Here is a 22220-nt window from a genome sequence, read left to right on the forward strand (position 1 = left end):
TCAAGTGGTAGAGTGCTAGCCTTGAGCTGAAGAGCTGAGGGACAGCGCCCAGGCCCAGAGTTCAGGCCCCACAACTGGACCAAAAAAACAAAAAATGCAGCCTTTAAATAATAGTTGGCACAAATACAGCACAATTTGTAACCACACTTGTAGTACAAATGTATCACAATTGTGGGAGAGAGTGTAAGAAGGAGCAGTCTTTATCGACTGTTTATCACGTTTCATCACCTGTTTAGTGTAAAATAGCTTATAATGTGTTTATTAAATTATGAATTTCCCACAAAATCACAATTTAAGTATTTTATATTAACCTAATTTTTAAAAATAATTTTATTAGCACATATTAGTTGTACAATGAGGTTTTTGGGTATATTTTTTATTATAAAAATACTGTACAGAGGGGTTACAGTTACATGAGTAAGGTAATGAGTACATTTCCTATCCAGCATTGTTACCTCCTCCTTTGTTTTTCCCCTATCATCCCTTCCCTCCCACCTCCCCAACTCCTCCCTCACAATGAGGTTTTGTGGTAACATTTCCATACATAGTCAAATTCATCCCCTCTTTCTCTCTCCCTCATCCTTCTACCTTCACCCCTTCCTAAGATAATTTCAGCAAGCTTTATTCTACTTTCACACACGCATATAAAATATTTTAGCCATACTTACCCTCCTTAATCCTCTCCATTTACCCTCCCTGCTCCCCAACAGGGCCTGCTATACATTCTTGTCACATTTCTTTAGTGAATATTAATGGTACAAAGGAAGTTCACACATGTAGTTATTATACTATAGTCAGATTGGCCCCCTCTATCACTCCCTTTCCACATCCTCCCTACCCCTTTATTATTCAACAGCTTCTGATGAGTTAGCTTGTCATCTTCACACTATTTAGTTATTATTCACCTTTCACCATTCTCCCTTGTGTTCTGCCAAACAGTTCCACATTTATAACCATGAAATACATACATACACACATGAGGAGAGAGAGACAGAGACACGTGCCCTTTGTCCTTCTGAACATGGCTTATTTCATTTAACATGAGGATCTCTAAATCCATCCAGTTGTTTGTAAATGTTGTAATTTTATTCTTCTTTATATCTGAAAAGACTACTTTGACGTATATATATATATATATATATATATATATATATATAATGCATACATATACACATGTTTTTTTAACTATTATTCATTAGTTATATGGTATCTAGACTGCTTGCATAACTTGGCTATCGCTGGATTTATGGTCATTTTATTTTTTAGATTTTTGAGGTTTTCTTAGTTTTTGGTGTTTGTACTAGTTTATATTCCCACCAACAGTTCTTTTTTTCCCTAGATCCTTGCCAACATTTGTTGTTTGTGGCTATTTTGACTGGAGTGAAATGAAATCTCAATATCATTTTGATTCCCTTCATAGGCAGAGATATTATCCTTCATAATTGACTGTTCAGTTATTTGCGTATTTATCAATTATGTTTTGGATTTTTTAGAAGTTTAATTAATTGGGTTCCTTTGTATATTTTGGTTATGAAGCAATGTTAGATACATAACTCTCATTCTGTGGGTTATCTTTATAATATAGTCTAGTGAATATTCACTTTGCTGTGAAGGAACATTTTAATTTGATATGAACCCATTGTCAATTCTTGCTCTTATGTTCTGAGCTGTTCAAGTTATATTCAGAGTTGTTGACTATGCCTTTATGTTCCACTGTTTTCCCAATGTCTTCCTGTAGTAAATTTAAAGTTTCAAGTGTGGCATCCAGTTTGAGTGGATATTAATATAGGGTAAGAGACAGAAATCTAGTCTTACATCTTCTATGTGTGAATATCCTGTTTGCCTAGTACCATTTGTTGAAGAGATTAGACTGTCTTTTCTTCAATATTTTTGGCACATTTGTGAAAAATCAACTGGCTATCGCTCTATGAACTTACTTCTACATCTTCTATTCTGTTCCATTAGTCTATGTGTCTGTTTTTGTACCAGTACCATGTTGGTACTATGGCTGTGTAGTAAAGTTAGAAGTCAGTTATTAAGATAACTCCAAAGTTGCTCCTTTTGCTTTGGCTATTCAACATTTTTTGTACTTCCATATGAATTTTAGGATTAACTTTCCTGCCTCTGAGGAATTTCATTGGAATTTTCCTGGGGCACACATTAAATATATAGAGTGCTTTTTTTTGGAGTCTAGCCACTTTTGCAGTGTTGATTCTGTTCATCCTTAGGAAGTCTTGGCTTCTTCTAGTATCTTCTTCAATTTGCTCTTGACTTAAAATTTTTTTACTGTAGAGATCATATCCTTAGTTAAATTAATTTCTAGGTATATTTTATATGGTATTGTGATTGGGATTATTTTCATAATTTATTTCCCAGTCTGTTCATTGTGTATAGAAAAGCTGCTGGGGGGCTGGGAAGGTGGCTCAGTGGTAGAGCACATGCCTTGCATGCCAGAGGCCCTGGGTTCAATTCCTCAGCACCATATAAGCAAAAAGAAAAAAAAAAAAAAGCCCGAAGTGGCGCTGTGGCTCCAGTGGTAGAGTGCTAGCCTTGAGCTGAAGAGCTGAGGGGACAGCGCCCAGGCCCAGAGTTCAGGCCCCACGACCCCACCCAAAAAAAAAAAAAAAAGAAAGAAAAGCTGCTGGGTTTTATATATTGATTTTATATATGGCTACATTCCTGAAAATGTTTATCACACCTAGAAGATTTTTTTCGGTGGAATCTTCAGGGACTTTTTAGTCTATAATCATATTGTCTATAATATAGTTTGTAGAGTTCTATCTCTTTCTTTTCTGTTCTAATCTCTCTTACTCCTTTTTTTTGCCTGATTGTTCTTTCTAGGAATTCGAGCACTGTGTTGAATAAGGAAATCCTTGTCTTGTTCCTGATTTTAAACAGGAATTTAATGTACTATTACCAAAGGTTTTAGTGTATGCAACATTTATTCTATTGAGGTCCATTCCTTCTATTCCTTGTTTCTTCAGAGCTTTCATTATACAAAGATGCTGAGGGTTGTCAAGCCTTATCTGCATCCATTGAGATAATGTAGTTTTTGTCCTTGATCCTGTTTATTTATACATGATAAAGGTAGAGTTAGCAAGCTAACACACTTTTGTGTTAAAATTCATTTATCTATATATGATAAAGGTAGAATTAGCAAGCTGACAGATCATTTGTGTTAAAAATACATAGAGTCTTCTGAAAAGGACTTTTTAGAAGTGCAATTATAAGGTCTATGTGTGACATGTGATATAGGAAAAAGGGAGTTGGAAGAAATGAAAGATTCCATGCCAGAATGTTAGATGACACTCTCCGATATGACTATGGTTTGTATGTGTGGTTTACTCAACAGGTTGTGTTAGATGGTGGACATACAGTCCTTATTTGAAACAGCTACTTTTTCTAGATGTTTAGACTATATTGAAAGAAAAGATAGCAAATAATCCATTATTTAGATGTCCTTTGATTAAAGTTCATCATGAAATTTTGTCTCCTGGAAATAGAATGATGAAACCACTTCTCTTAGAAATTCACACTGTAAAAGTTATGTTAAGTGAAGTAAGTCATGCCCAGAGAGACAGAGGACCCATGTTTTCTCTCCTGTGTGGAAGCTAGAATTAGTTTATAAATGTATACATAAACACTTTGTGGTTATATGCAAGTGTGTTAACTGAAATATGGCATTTGCAGGGGAGAATTAATACAATTCCTTGGAAAGGCTTAACTCACAGTCCCACAAAATGAATATCAGGAAATGAGTGCTCCAAGGGTGGGGTGGTCAAAGAGAGGGGTAGATAAATGAAGAAAGGAAAGGGGGGAAAATACAGTTATAAAATATAATACATATCCTACAAAAATTGAGAAATTTGATGGAGGTGGAAGGTTTGGAGGAATTGGGGACAATGATGAAAGGGGTGACATTGATCAAGATGCATTGTTTTCATAAACTGATTTGCTTAATGGTAACTCCTTTGTACAACTACTTGAAGATTAAAAAATAATTAAAGTTCTTTAATTTTTAAAAGAAATTCATTCTATATTCATCAGCATAATTCGATATTCTTATATTATTGAATTGCCCAGTTATCGAATTGCCCATATCTTGTCTTTAATTTTCCCTTGACATTTTATGTCATGGGAAGCATTCAATGTGCTTGTGCATATTCTGAATATATTTGTATTCGATACTTTACCACAGATTGTGATCTTGTTGACTTTGAACATAGCAAGTTATGACTAACTTAAACTTGAGATGTGTTTTATTCTCATTGTGGTTATTTCTTCAGGTTTAAAGGAGCTAAAGGAAGGGCTCTTCATGAAGACATTTATATTTTGCATGAAAATGGAACCCTGGAAATCCCTGTGGCACAGAAGGATAGTACGGGAACCTACACGTGTGTTGCAAGGAATAAATTGGGCATGGCAAAGAATGAAGTTCACTTAGAAATCAAAGGTAAGGCCGAGATAGTGAATTGTTTCAAGTCTTTTGTGACTGAACAGATTCTCCAGATTTGCCAACAGATAACAACTTTGAATTTCAGATCCCACGAGGATCATTAAACAGCCTGAATATGCAATTGTGCAAAGGGGGAGCACTGTGTCCTTTGAATGCAAAGTGAAACATGATCACACCTTAATCCCTACTGTCATGTGGCTGAAGGACAATGGTGAGCTGCCCAGTGATGAAAGGTATTTGAAGACAATTTCTGTCCTTTTTTTCTTCATTCTCTCTGTGAGCTGCTTTTGACCCCAAGGGTTTATTGTATAGTGACTTAATGGTGATGTTTTTAGTTTCTACAGTCTACAACCTGCAAAATAAAGAGATGTGTATTTTTTCCCTACAATGAATTATTCAGACCTAAAAAGGTATTGAGTGATTGAAATAAGACTCTGAGAATGTTGGCCTATCATTGTGTGTTAGTCTCCTGTATAATTTGGGATGGCTTTGGACAGCATCCATTGTTTTGTACCTTTCTGGAGCTGTGAAGTCTCTCACAAGATGTGTTCATTCCCATTCTACAAATACATAGAAATATAATCTCCTTAATTATCAGAGTGCATCTAAATCCTATCTAGCATTTCAAAGGAATCTAGTTTTTTACTTGGATAGTGAGTTTTCTTTTTCACTTTACTTGATGTTTATGGAAAGAGAAGTACAAAGAAAAACAAGTGAAACATTTTAAAGAGCCTGAACATGTTACAATGGTTTAGCTTTGAATGGAAGAAAGGTCAGGACATTTTCCAGCTAAGGCAGGACCTAGATTTGGCAGAGTAAACATGCTAAGTGTTGAGCTCGATGTGTGACTTCAGATTCGAAATCAGCTCCAGCACTGTCCCTGCTACAAGGAGCACAATGGTATGGAGGGAATTGTCTGTGGTTTTGCTTTCAACTTTCAACCTACACTTGCTCAAGTGGTATCTTGTGGCTTGTTTGTTGTGCCCCCAAAGAACTTTCTGGTCTCTTTTCCCCTCTAAAGCACCTAGAGTTCCCATCTAGCTCAGTGCTTCAACTGGTTTGGTTTTTTTGTACTGAGGTTTGAACTCAGCGCCTTCCTTGCACTTGACACTCTACCACTTAAGCCATGCTCCCATCCTCTTATGCTTTACTTTTCAGATAAGATCTTATGTTTTTACTTGGGTCATCCTTGACTGCAATCCTAGCATTTACACCTCTGTGTAGTTTGAATGACAGATACCCATACTATATCCAGCTTGTTTGTTGAGATGAAGCCTGATGATATTTATGAAGCAAAACTAAAACAATACTGAAGGCAGGTGCTAGTGGTCCCTGCCTATAATCCTAACTACTCAGGAGGTTGAGATCTAAGGATTGTTGTTAGAAGTCAGCCTGGTCAGGAAACTCTGTGAGACTCTTAACTACAAATAACCACCAAAAATCTGGAAGTGGAGCTGTGGTTTAAGTGGTAGAGCACTAGCCTTGAGCAAATAATCTCAGGGATATTGTCTAGCCTCTGAATTCAAGGCCCATGACTGGTAAGCAAGCATGTACATGTACACACACGTACGTGTACACACACACACACACACAGTTGAATCCTTTTTAAAATTTTTTTATTTTATTGTAAAGATATGTACAATGTGATTATAGTTGTATGAGTGAGATAATGAGTACATTTCTTGTTGGACATTGTTACCTTTGTTTTTCTGCTACTATCCCTTTCCTCCCCAACCTCCCTTACTCCTCCCCTTTTGACTTTGACCCATGAAGCAATTTTTTTATTCCCACAACAAAACCTTGAGTGGAGATTGTTGATCTGTACTGTTCATTGCATTTACTTTCTCCTGTGACAGAATTTCTGCAGTGAATAATAAATTATTTTAAAATACTTTAATAGACATTGAGCAGAATGAGTGGTTTTCAGACATTTGTTAACATCAGAAACCTGAGTAGGGAGGATAACTATGTAGATATCCTCTCCTCACTTCAGGATATACCAGGGGACTTTTATTAACCTTAAAATATCTTTTAAATTGACCCAAAGTAATTGTATACATTTATGAGGTGAGGGTAGAGAAAATTTCAAAGAATTCTGGCCAACAAATTCTAACATCTACATATGAAATGTGTACATATAATATCATACCATTCCTTATAAAAAGACATTATTTTTACTTATTAATATAAAAGAAATTAAATGTCTCTTTTTTATTGTGAGAATACCATACAGAGGAGTTACAATTACATGGGCAAGAGAACAAGTACATTTCTTATCTCAAGCATCATTGCCTCCTCGTTGTTTGCCCTTCCCATCCCTTAAGATGAAAAAAATAGCTACCCTGATCTGATCAATATCACACCTATCCAATTATTACACTGTACCCCCTAAATTTGTACAATTAAAATAATAACTATGATTAACAAATTTAAAAATGAAAGTTCCAATGAATCCATATATCTGGTTAAAAAAATTATATTCACTATCCTTACTAACCCAAGGTTCTGATTCATTCTAATTGCACTCCGACTTTAAACATTATTAAAGTGGAACTTATCATCTATTAGGATGTGTACTCCATTTTTCTGAATTGGATGATGTTTATCATCTTTCTTCTGTGGCAAGTTCACATCAGCAAGGCTGTCATGGGATATGGTTGGATGTACATTTCAGCTGCTCTGAATGTGTTGCATCCACAGGTTCACTGTTGACAAGGACCACTTGGTGGTCACAGATGTGGATGATAGAGATGGTGGGACCTATACATGTGTGGCCAACACAACACTGGACAAGGTTTCTGCTAGTGCTGTGCTCAGCGTTGTTGGTAAGAACTTGAGCAAGTATAACCAGCCAGCTTTCCTGGGAGAGCTGGAGAAGATAATTTGTTAACATTAAGTTATTTGTGATAGTTTTGTAACTATAACATAGATGAGTCAACCCCATTTTTTTCTTCTTTTTAAAAGATGTCTTTGAGGTAATCACTTCACTGTAAATGTGCTCCATTCAAACTGGGATAAAATGGTAGATTTGTACATTAGTGACATTTTTATAAGAAAATTGGGGGAGATATATACTTTATTGTAAAACTTAAGAGCTTTTGTATCTTTAGACTGTTACTGCCTTTTTGGCCTCACAGCTAAGCATGGGGATTAATTTTATAAGTATGTGAAGTCTTTGTCTTCTTGTGCTATCTTGTATCTTTCATTACTAATTGATTAAAATCCTTTATATTAATGTCCTTTCTAGCTCCTACTCCAACTCCAGCTCCCATTTACGGTAAACTAATATGAGTCTTCTTTCTCTATTTTCTGTTTCACAGTTGCAAAAAAAAGTTACTGTTTTCTCTTTATCACCTCACTGTGTTTCTTTAAGGAAAAGGGCTATTGTTCCTCATGTCCTATCCCTCATTTACCACAGTATCATTGCTTCATTACACATATAGAAATTCTCACTGAGTTTATTTCCAGCTGTTTCTAAATGGTTCTCATACTGTCAAAAAATCATTCCATTTGATAAAAGTCTGTCTTTAACATAATTTCCTCATGAAGTGGCACAGTGGCTTATTACAGCCTATAATTTACAAAAAAAATGACTTTTAGATCAATTCCATAGGGTTTTCTTCAAAAATTTGTTTGGGAAAAGTAAATGACGTTTGAGTATTATATTTTCCAAGAAATTTCTAAAGGGGGGAAGGCAATGGGGTTGAATAGGGCTTGAACTCAGGGACTCACACTGTCATTAGGCTTTTTCTGCTCAAGGCTGGCCCTCTACCACTTGAGATAGCATCTCATTATATAGCCCAAGTTGAACTCAAATTCAAGATTCTCTTATTTTGCCTCCAAAGTGCTTGGATTACAGACATGTGCTGGGCCAAAAAGAGGGAAAAAAGGCATGTTTGAAACAACATTTGACTTGTATGTAAGAGGAAACAGGTTCATTGTGTTTTTTTTTTCAAAAAGATAAATCACTAACAAAGGCAATAAAAAGAAGGGGCACATCTGTGTCATGTCACTTTTCTGAGTCTGGAAAATAAATCAGAAATGATTTCCAGAAATTTCTTTGTTAGAGAAATCATCTGACCATGCATTGGTGGCTCACACCTGAAATCCTAGCTACTCAGGAGGCTAAGATCTGAGGATCATGGTTCAAAGCCAGCCTGGGCAGGAAAGTACATGAGACTCATATCTCTAATAAACCACAAGAAAACTGGAAGTGGCGCTGTGGCTCAAGTGGTAGAGCACTAGCCTTGAGCCGAAGAGCTAAGGGACAACACCCAGTCTCAGAGTTCAAGCCCCACCACTGAGGGAAAAAGAGGAGAGAGAAATCATCAGTACATAAGCACAAAAGTTAATTTTGTGACATAATCTTAACTAGATTTTACACGATTATTACCAATTATTCTGTGTAATAACTAGTCTTTACAGGCATTTACTATTTATAGGCATTGTCTGTTACTAATGAAAAAAAGAAGAGTCCATATGTATATATAGCCTCTGGTCCCCCAAGAGCCAGGGATATATTTCCAGAAGCAACATCAGAAGAAAGGTTCATGGTCTCTGAATGTCAGAACCACCATTCGATGTGGCAGCCTAGTATTTGCAAGTTATGTTTGTCCTAACAGGTGTCTGAGAGTAAACCCACCTAAAGCCTGTCCACCTTTAAAAGTACAAATATCCCCAAGCACAGTGTTTCACACCTATAATACTAGCTACCCAGGAGATGGAGATCAGGAAGATCACAGTTTAAGGCCAGCAAGGGCAAAATATTTTCAAGACACCATCTCTACCAATAGAAACCAGAGTGTGATGATACATTCCTGTCATCCTAGCTTTGGGGGAAGCAAAAATAAAAGAATCACGTCCAAACTGGCCCAGGCATAAGCATGAGATCCTATTCAAAAACCAATAAAAGCAAAAAGGTCCAAGGTTGTGACTTAGTGGTAGAACACCTGTCTAGTGTAAGGCCCTGAGTTTAAACCCTAGTACTACCACAGGAAAAAGAAGAAGAAAGATTTTTTTCATAACCCCCCAAATCTATCATCAACATGTTTTAGAAAGAATATTTGAATGTCCTTTAAATCATATGCTTCATTTGCCTATATTTGTGTTTCAGCATTTGCTATTCTGCTTTGCATGCATTCATATTGAGGTTTTGGTTATTTTTGTGTTTGGTTTGTTTACAACATACACTGGGAATGGGTAAACCATGTATGTCTACTTCACTGGCTTGGCTACTGTTGAGTTTCTTTCATTTGAAAAGCACGAGTAGAACCCCTGGGTGGGCTGACATGGGTTGCACGTGTGTTCTGCAGCCTCGGTTCCTTCCATTTCATTTCTAGTGCATGCTCACTGATCATTAAGTGTGCTGTGTCTCTAAGATATCTTCTCTGTGAATAATGGCATAAAGAAAGCAGGACCTCTTAACAACAGACAGTTAACCATATGTGTTTTGTCTACAGATGTCCCAAATCCTCCCATTGACTTAGAGTTAACAAATCAACTTGACAAAAGCGTTCAACTGACCTGGACCCCAGGCGATGACAACAATAGCCCTATTACAAGTATGTGGTGTTAGTCACTTTACCACCAATGAAATTATTGGCCATTGTTGAAGCAATGTTTTTCACAATACAAACAAAGGTATTTATTGGCATTCTCTGCTTCATTACTGACAGGACCAAAATATTAACTTCTGTCTGCCTGCAGAGATGGAGTTAGTTTTGGTTATAGTTTCTGGTACAGGACACTAATTGCTGAAGTTGTTTATTAAGCAAATACATTGTCATTTGTGTTTTAAGTCTTTAAGAATGTGTTAAATGTCAACTATAGTAGAAAGATGCATCTTAAGTTAGTCATTTACCCTATCCATTACATCTGGGAGGAGAGAATAGGGGAGTAAGCTCTGAAAGGCAGCCCACACATTAGAAGTAAAGGAATTTTCAAGCTCACAGATGAAAGCACACACACACAAACGCACATACACATGCATGCACACATGCATGCCTGTGCACACACGCGTGTACAAAAACAAAAAACTGAGTATCGGGTCCATTACTTCTAATGTAGGTCTCTTTCTTTTCACTGTCTCTGCTACAAAGTAGCTCTTCAACAATGCCAGCTCCTCACCTTAATGACATAAACTGAGGGAATAAAATCTGATGAGGGACTAGGCCATACAGATATTGGAGCGCTAAGTAAGTTCATCTTAGCAGTAATCTTAGAAGTTTTATTGTAAAACTAAAGAGATGCTTTCTGGGCATTGGTGGCTCACGCCTGTAATCCTAGCTACTCAGGAGGCTGAGATCTGAGGATTGCGGTTCAAAGCCAGCCTGGGCAGGAAAGTCCATGAGACTTCACCAGAAAACCGAAAGTGGCGCTGTGGCTCAAGCAGTAGAGTGCTCACCTTGAGCTGAAGAGCTGAGGGACAGCGCCCAAGTCCAGAGTTCAAGCCCCACGACCGACAAAAAACAAAACAAAACTAAAGTGATGCTTAAAAGAGCAAGATTTTAACTTCAGTATCCCTACCGGTGGGGGAGAAGATCAGCTTCATTTTGGATGATATTCAGTATACTTAGCAGAACAATCAGCTATCTAAGTGTGTGTGTCAGGGAATAGGTCAAGGCTGCAGGTATCAATATGAAGGTCATCCAAAGATGAGACTAGACATGGCCAGCAAAGAAATGGAGGCTGAAAGGAGAACTCCAGGAACCTTGCTTGGACTATTGCACTATGCAGTATGTCTAGTTCGTTTTTGTATTTATGGTTTGCATCATAGACATATGGTACATAGTAGATACTGAATATCTAAATAGCTATTTGTACATGGGTTCAACATATACAGACTACAAACTTTTCTTAAATACAGAAGGTATGACCTAGGACTCTCATCTTCTCCTAACTTCTGATTGCTAGCTCCTCTGGCCACATCAGTGGATGTATATACTCTGAGAGTAAATAGCTATACATTTAATTGCATATGGTATAGTATCTCTTCTATACAAATGTAGCATCCAGTACAGACTATTCTATATCCTGCTTGGTTTCACTTAACAATGCATCTAGAAATCATTCCATTTCAGCCCCACTTATTTATAATAGATATCCACTGTGTGGATGGGGCATATTTGGTGTAATCAGTATCCTATTTTGGTAGACATTTAGCTTTTTTGCAATTAGGTTGCTTTATTTGCAAACCATGTGGCAATATTGGTTCTTTTTCTTGTATCTTTGAACCATATATATGAGCATGCTTCCTCAAAATGAATTGCTAAAAATAGTTTCTCAAAATCTGTGTATTATAGTGTTTGAGTGTTTTTTTTTTCTAGTGTCCTATATGGAAGTTGTACCAATTTATATTTCCTATAAAGCCAGAGAATTCTTCTTCCCCAACCACAAAAAGAGTTTAAGCCTTTGATCACTATCAGTTTAGTGAAAAATGTCATCCTAATGTTTATTTTATCTCTTCCCTATTATCAAATATTGGCCATCTTCTCATATATTTAAATTTCTCCTCAGGATAGATGGTTCCATTCTAAATGGTTTGAATTAAGTTATCAAACTTCACATTTTTGTCAAAGAATTCCAAATATTATTGTGTGTGTTGAAGGATGGTGGGTAATGAGAGAGCTCCAAAATCAAAGTTTTAATATGTAGCTGCTACATGTGCCTGAGCTGACTGAATTTGCTGCTTTGTGTTTGTGGTGTGTTGTGATCAGAATTCATCATCGAATACGAAGATACAATGCACGAGGCAGGGCTGTGGCACCACCAAGCTGAAGTTCCTGGGACGCAGACCACAGCCCAACTGAAGCTGTCGCCTTATGTGAACTATTCCTTCCGAGTAACAGCAGTGAACAACATCGGCCAGAGCTTACCAAGTGAGGCATCCGAACAGTATTTCACAAAAGCCGCAGGTAAAGTGTGAAATAAATTAGAAAACCCTTAACAGTCCCTGCAAAGGACCAAAGTTTACACATATGTGTCTACTTCCAGAACCAGATAAAAATCCCACAGATGTGGAAGGACTTGGATCAGAACCAGATAATTTGGTGATTACGTGGAAGGTGAGCTATACAGCCTTCAACTTCTCAAGGTTTTGTTGTTGTTGTTGTTTTTTAAAGAAGAAAGAAAGAAAAAGTTGGCTTAATTGATATGCACATAAAAATACCATTTCATTCATTTCCAGGAGAAAAATTATATGTCAGTATGAAACAATATTTTTAAACACTTGATCTGTAGTGGAAAAGTGAATGGGTTCAAATCCTAGCTCTGCTTCTCATAGTGTCATTCTAAGCCAGTTGTCGAACATCTGCTGGGCATCTAAATGATGGGAGTAATAGAAATACCAGTTTCATAAGCTTAAAAGCATTATTGCATTTAAGACTTGGAAAAAATTATATTAAGTGAAGTAAGCCAGGCCCAAAATACTTAGGTCCCATGTTTTCCCTTATATGCAATAACTGGTATATGTCTGAGTCAAGCAGAAAAGGTCAGATAAGTTGATGTTAAGGAAATGAACCCTAAGATATGTATTCAAATGTTTTTTTTTCTTTCAGGTGATTGTTTCTAACACATTTATGAGATTATTTCTTTGTTGCTTTGTATGTCCCTCCCCCATGGTATAACCCCTGCTTTTACTGTATTTGAGCTTGGTATAATTTGTGGAGGGGAAGGGAAAAACAAATCGTTTAAACAGGGATACAGGTGGATCCATTGCAACAATGAGATGTACAAGTCATTATGTGGAAAAACGAACTTTACAACTTTGGTGGGGGGGGAGGAGGATTGGGTGGGGGGTGAGGGGAGTCTGGGAAGGGAAGTGAAGGGTAAACAAAGGAGGAGGCTACAATGCTTGATAAGAAATGTACTCATTGTAATTGTAACCCCTCTGTACAGTATTTTCACAATAAAAAATAAAAATTAAAAAATATTTTTAAAAGAATTATTGCGGGGGCTGGGAAGATGGCTCAGTGGTAGAGCGCTTGCCTTGCATGCCTGAGACCCTGGGTTCGATTCCTCAGCACCACATAAGCAAAAAGAAAAAAGCCGGAAGTGGCTCTGTGGCTCAAATGGTAGAGCGCTAGCCTTGAGCTGAAGAGCTGAGGGACAGCACCCAGGCCCAGAGTTCAGGCCCCATGTCCGGACCCAAAAAAAAAAAAAGAATTATTGCATTTAAAATACCTAGACTAATGCCTAATGTCTATGTACTCAAAATATGCCAGCTAATGTTCTCCCCTGCAAGACTTGGAAAACTTGTACAATTTTTAAACCTATTACATGGATTTATACATGAATACTTATATGTACACCTATATGTATGTGCTTTATATACTTACATACATGCATACATGATAGAATGTTAGATTAAATTGTTTCTTAATCAAAAAGAAAATAAATTTCAGTCCTCAAGTAAAATGGATAATGATGTACAAATAGGAATATATAAATAATCTGGATAACTGAAATGGTTTAAGATACCCACGCTTCACTGTGGAGCCAGACTTTGAAAGGTATTTACTGTTTTACAGTAGTAATTTGCAACCTTTGAAATGTTGATTCCACACATGCTTTGAATCTCTTTACACCTGGAAAATAAATAAATAGTCCCTGAAGAAAATGGCTAATAGCTTGTATGTTAGTGTCTCAACACTTATTTTTCTATAGGCTTGAGAGCTGGGTCTGATGTTCCTGTAAATGATTATATGTCTGTCTGCTTGGTTTCTCTTATAGCCCTTGAATGGGTTTGAATCAAATGGGCCAGGCCTTCAGTACAAAGTGAGCTGGCGCCAGAAAGATGGTGATGATGAATGGACATCTGTACTTGTGGCAAACGTATCCAAATATATTGTCTCAGGCACACCAACCTTTGTCCCATACCTGATCAAAGTTCAGGCCCTGAATGATGTGGGCTTTGCTCCAGAGCCAGCTGAAGTCATGGGACATTCTGGAGAAGACCGTAAGTGTGTCACACGGTTTCCTTCCCACTTTTCCATCCCAGTAGATCCATCACATTGACTACAAACCAAGGGTTTGGCAGGACAGATACCAGTCATTCTGCTTCTTTGAATTTAAACAGTCCTCTATGTAAGACATGGAGGTTCAGAGACAGGGTTATAGCCCAATAATGGAGAGCTTACCTAGCTTGTGCAAGGTCCTGCATTCAATCCCCAGTGCATCAGAATGAGAGGGGGGATGCTTTCATAATGTGAAAGAGGTTACATCAAAACAACTCGTTCTCATTATGTCTAATGACCAAATAACAACAGCAAAAACCAAATGTTAACAATCCATGTAGGATTCTGTGAACTATGCCAAGACCTGCTGCATGTCAAAATCATTAGAGATAGTGATACTTTGCATGAAATTCAGAAAGAACATTAACACCTCTACTCTCTTCCTGTTCTTTCCCTAGTCCCGATGGTGGCTCCCGGGAATGTGCATGTAAATGTGGTAAACAGTACCTTGGCTGAGGTCCACTGGGACCCGGTACCACTGAAAAGTATCCGAGGACACCTACAAGGCTATCGAGTAAGTGCAGGGAGGCATTTGTGTCCTTCCCTCCATAACAAGGCATGGCAAAGGCCATGCCACACATGCAGTATAAGGTCAGTTAGCTCGTAAATCTGCTCATAAATTAGGAACTCAAGAATTCTTTTAAAAAAATGCTGATAAGAATACAGGGTGACCCATTTTAACAACGAGGTGTACAGGACACTATGTTGAAAACAGACTTTACTACTTTGCCAAGAGGTGGGGGGAAGGGGAGGGAGGGGGAGGAGGAGGAGTTGGGAAGGTCTAGAGGAAAGGAATGGTAGGGGAAAAACAAAGGAGGGGTAACAATGCTCAATAGGAAATGGACTCATTACCTTGCTCATGTAACTGTAAACCCTCTGTACGGTATCTTTTCTATATGTGTATATATACACACACGCACACACACACACACATACACTCACACACACACATATATGAATTCTTCTATTTTTCCAGGCAGGATCACAAAAGGTTAAAAAAAACAAGGCAGATAACGTTAACATGAATTCTCATTCAGCCAAAATGGGGAAAAATCTGTTTTTCAACTTTTTTCCACAGTTGATTGAACATTCTGCCAACTAAATAATATTTTTATGAAACGAGGAAAACCTAATTTTAAAAAATAAATATAGGATATAACAAACTGGACTTAGTTTTGTAGCAGTATGGATTACATCTTTTTTTTTTTTTTTGGGTCCGGTCGTGGGGCCTGAACTCTGGGCCTGGGCGCTGTCCCTCAGCTCTTCAGCTCAAGGCTAGCGCTCTATCACTGAACCACCTTCCCAGACCTTTTTTTTTTTTGGTTGGTTATGGGGCCTAAACTCTGGGCCTGGGTGCTGTCCTTCAGCTCTTCAGCTCAAGGCTAGCGCTCTACCACTTGAGCCACAGCACTTCTGGCTTTTTTCTTTTTGCTTATGTGGTGTTGAGGAATCGAACCCAGGGCCTCAGGCATACAAGGCAAGCGCTCTACCACTTAGCCAACTTCCCAGTCCCTGAGTTGTTCTTATAAAACTAATTATCTTTGTTCTTGAAGAGCACAGAAGGACTGATTCAAAATTTTTATTGGTAGGCAGCTAAAATCTCTCTCTCCCCTCTCTCTCTCTCTCTCTCTCTCTGATACACACATACACACACACACACACACACACACACACACACACACACAACTTTGATCAAGCACTGCCACCACCTAGAGGACAGTTTGGGTTTTTTTTTAGAAAGTCAGTTGTTTTCTTTTTTTAAAAAATAAGTTTTTTATTGTGAAAATACTGTACAAAGGGGTTACAATCACATGGGCAAGGTAATGAGTACATTTTTTTATCAAGCATTGTTGCCTCCTCATTTGTTTTTACCCTACCATCCCTTCCCTCCCATCTCTACAACTACATTCTCCCTGTCCCTCCTTCCCCTCTCCCCCCAGCCTAAATTGTAAAGTTCATTTTTCGACAAAGCGTCTTATACATCTCATTGTTGCAATGGGTCAACCTGTATCCCTATTTAAACAATTTGTTTTTTCCCTTCCGCTTCCCAAATTATACCAACATCAAAAACAGTGAAAACAGGAGTTATACCATCTGGGAGGGACATACAAAGCAACAAAAAATCACATGGTACCTTATAAATACGTTAGAAACAATAGCAAGAAAGAAAAAACCACTCGTGTCCTTATCTTGGGGTTCATTTCGCTTAACATCATCTTACCTGAACTTTTCTGCTTGTCTCAGATATATACTAGTTATTGTAAATAAGGGAAATCATGGAACCTGTGTTTCTTTGGGCCTGGCTTACTTCACTTAATATAATTTTTTCTAAGTCTCCATTTTCTAACAAATGGGGCAATGAATGTCATTCTTTCTGATGGAGGCATAGAATTCCATTGTGTATATATACCACATTTTCTTGATCCATTCATCTACTGCGGAGCATCTGGGTTGGTTCCCCATATCTTAGCTATGGTAAATAATACTGCAATAAACATATTTGTGCTGGTAACTTTATTATGGTCTTGTTTGTGATCATTTAGGTAAATGCCCAAAAGTGGGATTGCTATGTGGAGTCTTTTGAGGAACCTCTATACTACTTTCCAAAGTGGTTGAACAAGTTTACACTCCCACCAACAATTCAGTAAGGCTCCCTTCTGTCCACATCCTCTCCAGCATCTGTTGTTATAAGAGTTCTTGATTATAGCCATTCTATCTCAATGTTGTTTTTATTTGTATTTCTTTTATGGCTAGAGAGGTTGAGCATTTCTTCATGTGTCTGTTGGCCATTCTTACTTCCTCTTCAGAGAATTTTCTCTTTAAGTCTTTAGCCCACTTATTTAATGGGCAGTTGTTTCTTTAAGGATTTGTTGTTGGGGGATTTAATTTTTTGAGTTCCAAGCATATTTTAGATATGAGACCCTTGTCCATTGTATGACTAGTGAAGATCTTCTCCCAATCCATGGGCTTTCTATTGATCTTGTGAGCCATGTCTTTTGCCATGCAGAAGTTCTGCAGCTTCATGTAATCCCATTTGTCCAACCTTTCTTTGATTTGTTGTATTTCTGGGTCTCTATTAAGAAAATTCTATTAAGAAAATGTCAGCCTGTGCCAAGGAGACCTAGGGTTTCTCCTATTCTGTCCTGTAATGTTTTCAGGGTGTCTGCTTTGACTCCAAGGTCTTTTATCCATTTGGAGTTAATTCTGGTACAGGGTGATATATTAAGGATCTAGATTTAGTTTTCTACAAATGATTAACTAATTTTGCCAGCACCATTTACTGAAGAGGTTGTCTTTCTTCCATTCTATTTTTTTAGCTCCCTTATCAAAGATTAGGTGGCTATAGATCTTGTGATTCATTTCTGGGTTTTCAATTCTATTCCATTGGTCCTGAGGTCTCTTCTTGTGCCAGTACCAAGCTGTTTTGATTACTATGGCTTTGTAGTAGAGTTTGAAATTTGGTATTGATATTCCTCCAGCATTGTTCTTTCTGTTAAGGATCGTTTTTGCTATTCGGGGTCTTCTATTGTTCCATATGAATTTGCCTCTTCTATTTTCTTGAAGAATGATAGGTATTTATTGAATTGTATTGATAGGTATTGCATTGAATTTGTAGATAGCCTTGGGAAGTATTGCCATTTTCACAATGTTGATCCTTCCAATCCAGGAGTATGGGAGGTTTTTCTACTTTCTAAGTTCTGTTTTTATTTCCTTTTTCAGGTTTTTAAAGTTTTCATCATAGAGGTCCTTCAGTTCTTTGGTTAAGTTAATTCCTAGGTATTTTTTTTTGGTGGGGCTATTACAAATGGAGTTGCTTTTCTGATTTCTTCTCATTGTTGGCATACAGAAAAGCCATTGATTTTTGAGGGTTAATTTTGTACCCTGCTACTTTGCCAGAGATTCGAATCAGCTCAAGTAATTTGGGAGTGGAATCTGTGGGATTCTTTAAATACAAGTTCATGTCATCTGCAAAGAGGGAGAGTTTTACTTCATCTTTCCCTATTTGGATCCCCTTTATGTTTGCATCTTGTCTTATTGCTGTAGCTAGGCATTCTAATAATAAATTTAATAGAAGTGGAGAGAGTGGACATCCTTGTCTCATTCCTGAGTTTAGAGGAAATGGCTTTAGTTTTTCACCATGAAATATAATGCTGGCTGTAGTTTTGTCATATACAGCCTTTATTATATTGAGGAATGTTCCATGGATTCCTAGTTTTTCCAGAGCCTTCATCATAAAGGGGTGTTGGGTCTTGTCAAATGCTTTTTCTGCATCTATTGAGATAACCATGTGGTTCTTATCCTTGCTCTTATTGATGTGATTAATTACATTAATTGATTTGCGTATATTGAATCAGCTTTGCATCCCTGAAATGAATCCTGTTTGATAGTGGTGTATGATTTTTTGGATGAATTGTTGAAGTCAAAAATTTTGTTTTGCATTGATGTTCATCAAAGAAATGGGTCTATAGTTCTCTTTCTTTGCTGAGTCTCTGCCTGGTTTGGGGATGAGGGTATGATGGCATCATAGAAAGAGTTCAGTAGTGAACTTTCTCTTTCAATTTCATTGAAGAGTTGAAGGAGTATTGGTGTGAGTTCTGCTTTGAAGGCCTTATAGAATTCTGCTATAAATCCATCCAGTCTTGAGCTTTTCTAAGATGTGAAGTCTCCTATTGCTGTTTCTATTTCAATGCTTGATATGGCCTTGTTAAGTTGGTTTAACTCATCTTAGTTTAGTTTTGGCATGTCAATATTTGCTAGGAAATTGTCCATTTCTTCCAGGTTCTCAAATTTATTAGCATAAAGGTTTGAGGTATTCCCTTATAATGTTCTGAATCTTGGTTGTTTCTGTGGTGATGTTTCCATTCTCATCTCTGAGTTTGTTTATTTGGGTGTGTTCTCTTCTTTTTCTGATAAGATTTGCTAATTTTTTTAATTTTTAATTTTGTTAATTTTTTCGAAGAACCAACTCTGTCTTGTTGATTCTTTCTATGTTTTTTTATTCTAATTCGTTTATTCTGATTTAATTTTAATTATTTCTTTCCATCTACTGGATTGGCATTTAGCTTGCTGGTCTTTTTCAAGGAGGTTCAGATGTCTCATTAAATGGTTGGTTTCAAATCTCTCCAATTTGTTGACATAGGAACTCAGAACTATAAACTTGCCTCTGCCTTTGCTGTCTCCCAGAGGAGCTGGTAATTTGTGTGTTCATTTTTGTTGAATATCATAAACCTTTGAATTTCCTTTCTAATCTCTTCCATGACCCACTGGAGATTCAACAGTGTGTTGTTCAGCCGCCATGTGTTACAGGACTTTCTTTGGTGGCTTTTGGTGTTGAGGTCTAATTTTATTCCCTTGTGTTCTGAGAGAATTCAGGGCATAACTTCAATGTTTCTGAATTTGGACAAGTTTGCTTTGTGAACTAAACTGTGGTCTATTTTGGAAAATGTTCTGTATGCTGCTGAGAAAAACATGTATTCTGATGCTGCTGGGTGAAATATTTGGTAGATGTCTGTTAAATCTAGTTGATCTATGCAGTTGTTTAGATCTGTGGTTTCTCTGTTGAGTTTTTTTGTTTTGTTTTGTTTTTGGGTCCAGTTGTGGGGCCTGAACTCTGGGCCTGGGCGCTGTCCCTCAGCTCTTCAGCTCAAGGCTAGCGCTCTACCACTTGAGCCACAGCGCCACTTCTGGCTTTTTTCTTTTTGCTTATGTGGTGCTGAGGAATCGAACCCAGGGCCTCAGGCATGCAAGGCAAGCGCTCTACCACTGAGCCACCTCCCAAGCCCTCTTTTGAGTTTTTGCTGAGTTGATCTATCTAGTGGGGATAGTGGTGTGTCAAAGTCCCAACAATTAATGTCTTTGGATTTATGTGAGATTTGAGGGAAATTAGTGTCTTGGATGAATTTGGGTGCTCCATTTTTTGGTGAATAGATATTTAGAATTGTGATATCTTCCTGAAGGAGAGATTTCTTAATTAGTATGTAGCGACCTTCTTTATCTCTTCTCACTAATTTTAATTTGAAGTCTATTTTATCAGATATTAGGATTGCAACTCCCACCTGTTTATGGGGGCCATTTGCTTGGTAGATTTTAGTCCAGCCTTTCACTTTCAGAATATGTTTGTTCTTGAAGGCAGCAGATAGAAGGGTCTTGTTTTTTAATCCAACTAGATGGTCTAAGTTGCTTAATTGGAGAGTTAAGTCTATTAATGTTGAGAGTTAGGACTGAGAGGTGTTTGGTAGTTCCTGCCATGTTATCCACCTTCTTGGGGGCTGGGACAGCTGGGTTCTTCCTATTGTGCTTGAATTCTCAGTTTGGGTGTGCTTTCTTGGCCTTTATTGTGGTCTTGTTGGTTTTCTATGCATAGGACATCTTTAAGTATCTTCTGTAGAGATGGTTTGATGGAGATATATTGTTTCAGTTTTTCTTTGCTATGGAAGGTTTTTATTTGACATTCTGTTATGAAGAAGAGTTTACCTGGGTACAGTATTCTTGGTTGTTTGTGTTTAGGACATGGCATACATCATTCCAGGCTCTTCTTGGTTTAATTGTCTCTGCTGAGAAATCTGAGTTTATTCTAATTGGTTTCCTTTTATAGGTGATTGATCTTTTCTCCTTGACAGCTTTAAGGATCCTTTCCTTGGTCTAGATTGATCCTATAGATTATAATGTGATGGTGGGATGTCCTGTTCTGGTCTGGTCTATTTGGGGTTCTAAAAGCTTCTTGTATCTGAATAGGCCTATCTTTTTGCATGTTTGGGAAGTTCTGTGCTAGGATCCTGTTAAATAAATTTCCTAGACTGTTAGCTTCTGTTTTTTAGGTGTTCCTCTACACCCATTATCCTCAGATTAGGCCTTCTGGTGGTGTCTTCCAAATATTGAATAGATCTATCATATTTCTTGGATTTGTCTTGGATAGTTGCATGTTCTTTCTCTATAATATCTAGACTATCTTCTTCAATCCCCGAGATTCGATCTTCTGCATGGTCTAACCTACTGTCAAGATTTTCTACCTTGTTTTTTATTTCCTTTCCTTCTAATAGGTCAGCTTTGATGGCTCCAAATTCTTTGTTGGAGCTTTGTTTTAGATCTTGTATGAACTTCTTTACTTCCTTAATTTGGTGTTCAGGGTTTATTCTCAAATCACTTAGTTGATTAGCTATGGTTTCCTTGGACTCCCTTTCCTTCTGACAGGCTCAATTCAGCATTCCCTTTGTGCCCTTTGTGGTCTCCCTGGATTTCTTCAGCTGTCTGTTTATGGATTCCATGAATGCCTCTACTGATCTTTGTCTATTCTGATCCCGCTTTCGCAATTCTGTATTACTCTTTGATTAGCTTCCTCACGCTCATGCAATTCCTGTATTTCTCTTTGACTGTTCCCAGCCTGCTCACTCAATTCCTGTCTTTCTCTTTGACTGTTCTCAGCCTGCTCACACAATTCCTGTATTAATCTTTGAGTACCTTCCTCATGCTTAGGAGATTCCTGTAGTAATTTTTGGTTAGCCTCAGCATGCTTGTGAAGTTCCTGTATTAATCTTTGGTTTGCCTCGTCTCACTCCCTATCACGCTTGCACTGACTCCTTTGCAAGTTTTCAATCTTTTCATTCACCATGTTTGTAGAGCTTTTGGGAACTCTCCTCTGGATTATTCATTAACTGTTCCATCACCTGATTATCCTGAGCAGGAGCTGAGATACCAGGACTTGTCATTTTTCTTTTATTTTTTTAATTTTATTTTATTTGTGAAAATACTGT

The 22220-nt window shown here is 37.6% G+C and overlaps 1 protein-coding gene across 11 annotated transcripts in view; it reads left to right on the top strand.

Moving 5' to 3' along the window:
- The window catches only part of Nrcam (neuronal cell adhesion molecule), a 278463-nt gene that overhangs the window by 222141 nt on the left and 34102 nt on the right, over positions 1-22220 (top strand). For all 11 annotated transcript variants that reach the window (XM_013024020.1, XM_013024022.1, XM_013024021.1 and 8 more), the window contains 8 exons: positions 4287-4453; positions 4542-4689; positions 7157-7281; positions 9916-10017; positions 12172-12369; positions 12449-12519; positions 14186-14411; positions 14868-14983. In XM_013024020.1, the coding sequence (XP_012879474.1) occupies positions 4287-4453; positions 4542-4689; positions 7157-7281; positions 9916-10017; positions 12172-12369; positions 12449-12519; positions 14186-14411; positions 14868-14983 (1153 nt within the window). The remainder of the gene's footprint in view (positions 1-4286; positions 4454-4541; positions 4690-7156; positions 7282-9915; positions 10018-12171; positions 12370-12448; positions 12520-14185; positions 14412-14867; positions 14984-22220) is intronic.

Source organism: Dipodomys ordii, unplaced genomic scaffold (assembly GCF_000151885.1).
Source record: "Dipodomys ordii isolate 6190 unplaced genomic scaffold, Dord_2.0 Scaffold72, whole genome shotgun sequence".
NCBI lineage: Eukaryota > Metazoa > Chordata > Mammalia > Rodentia > Heteromyidae > Dipodomys > Dipodomys ordii.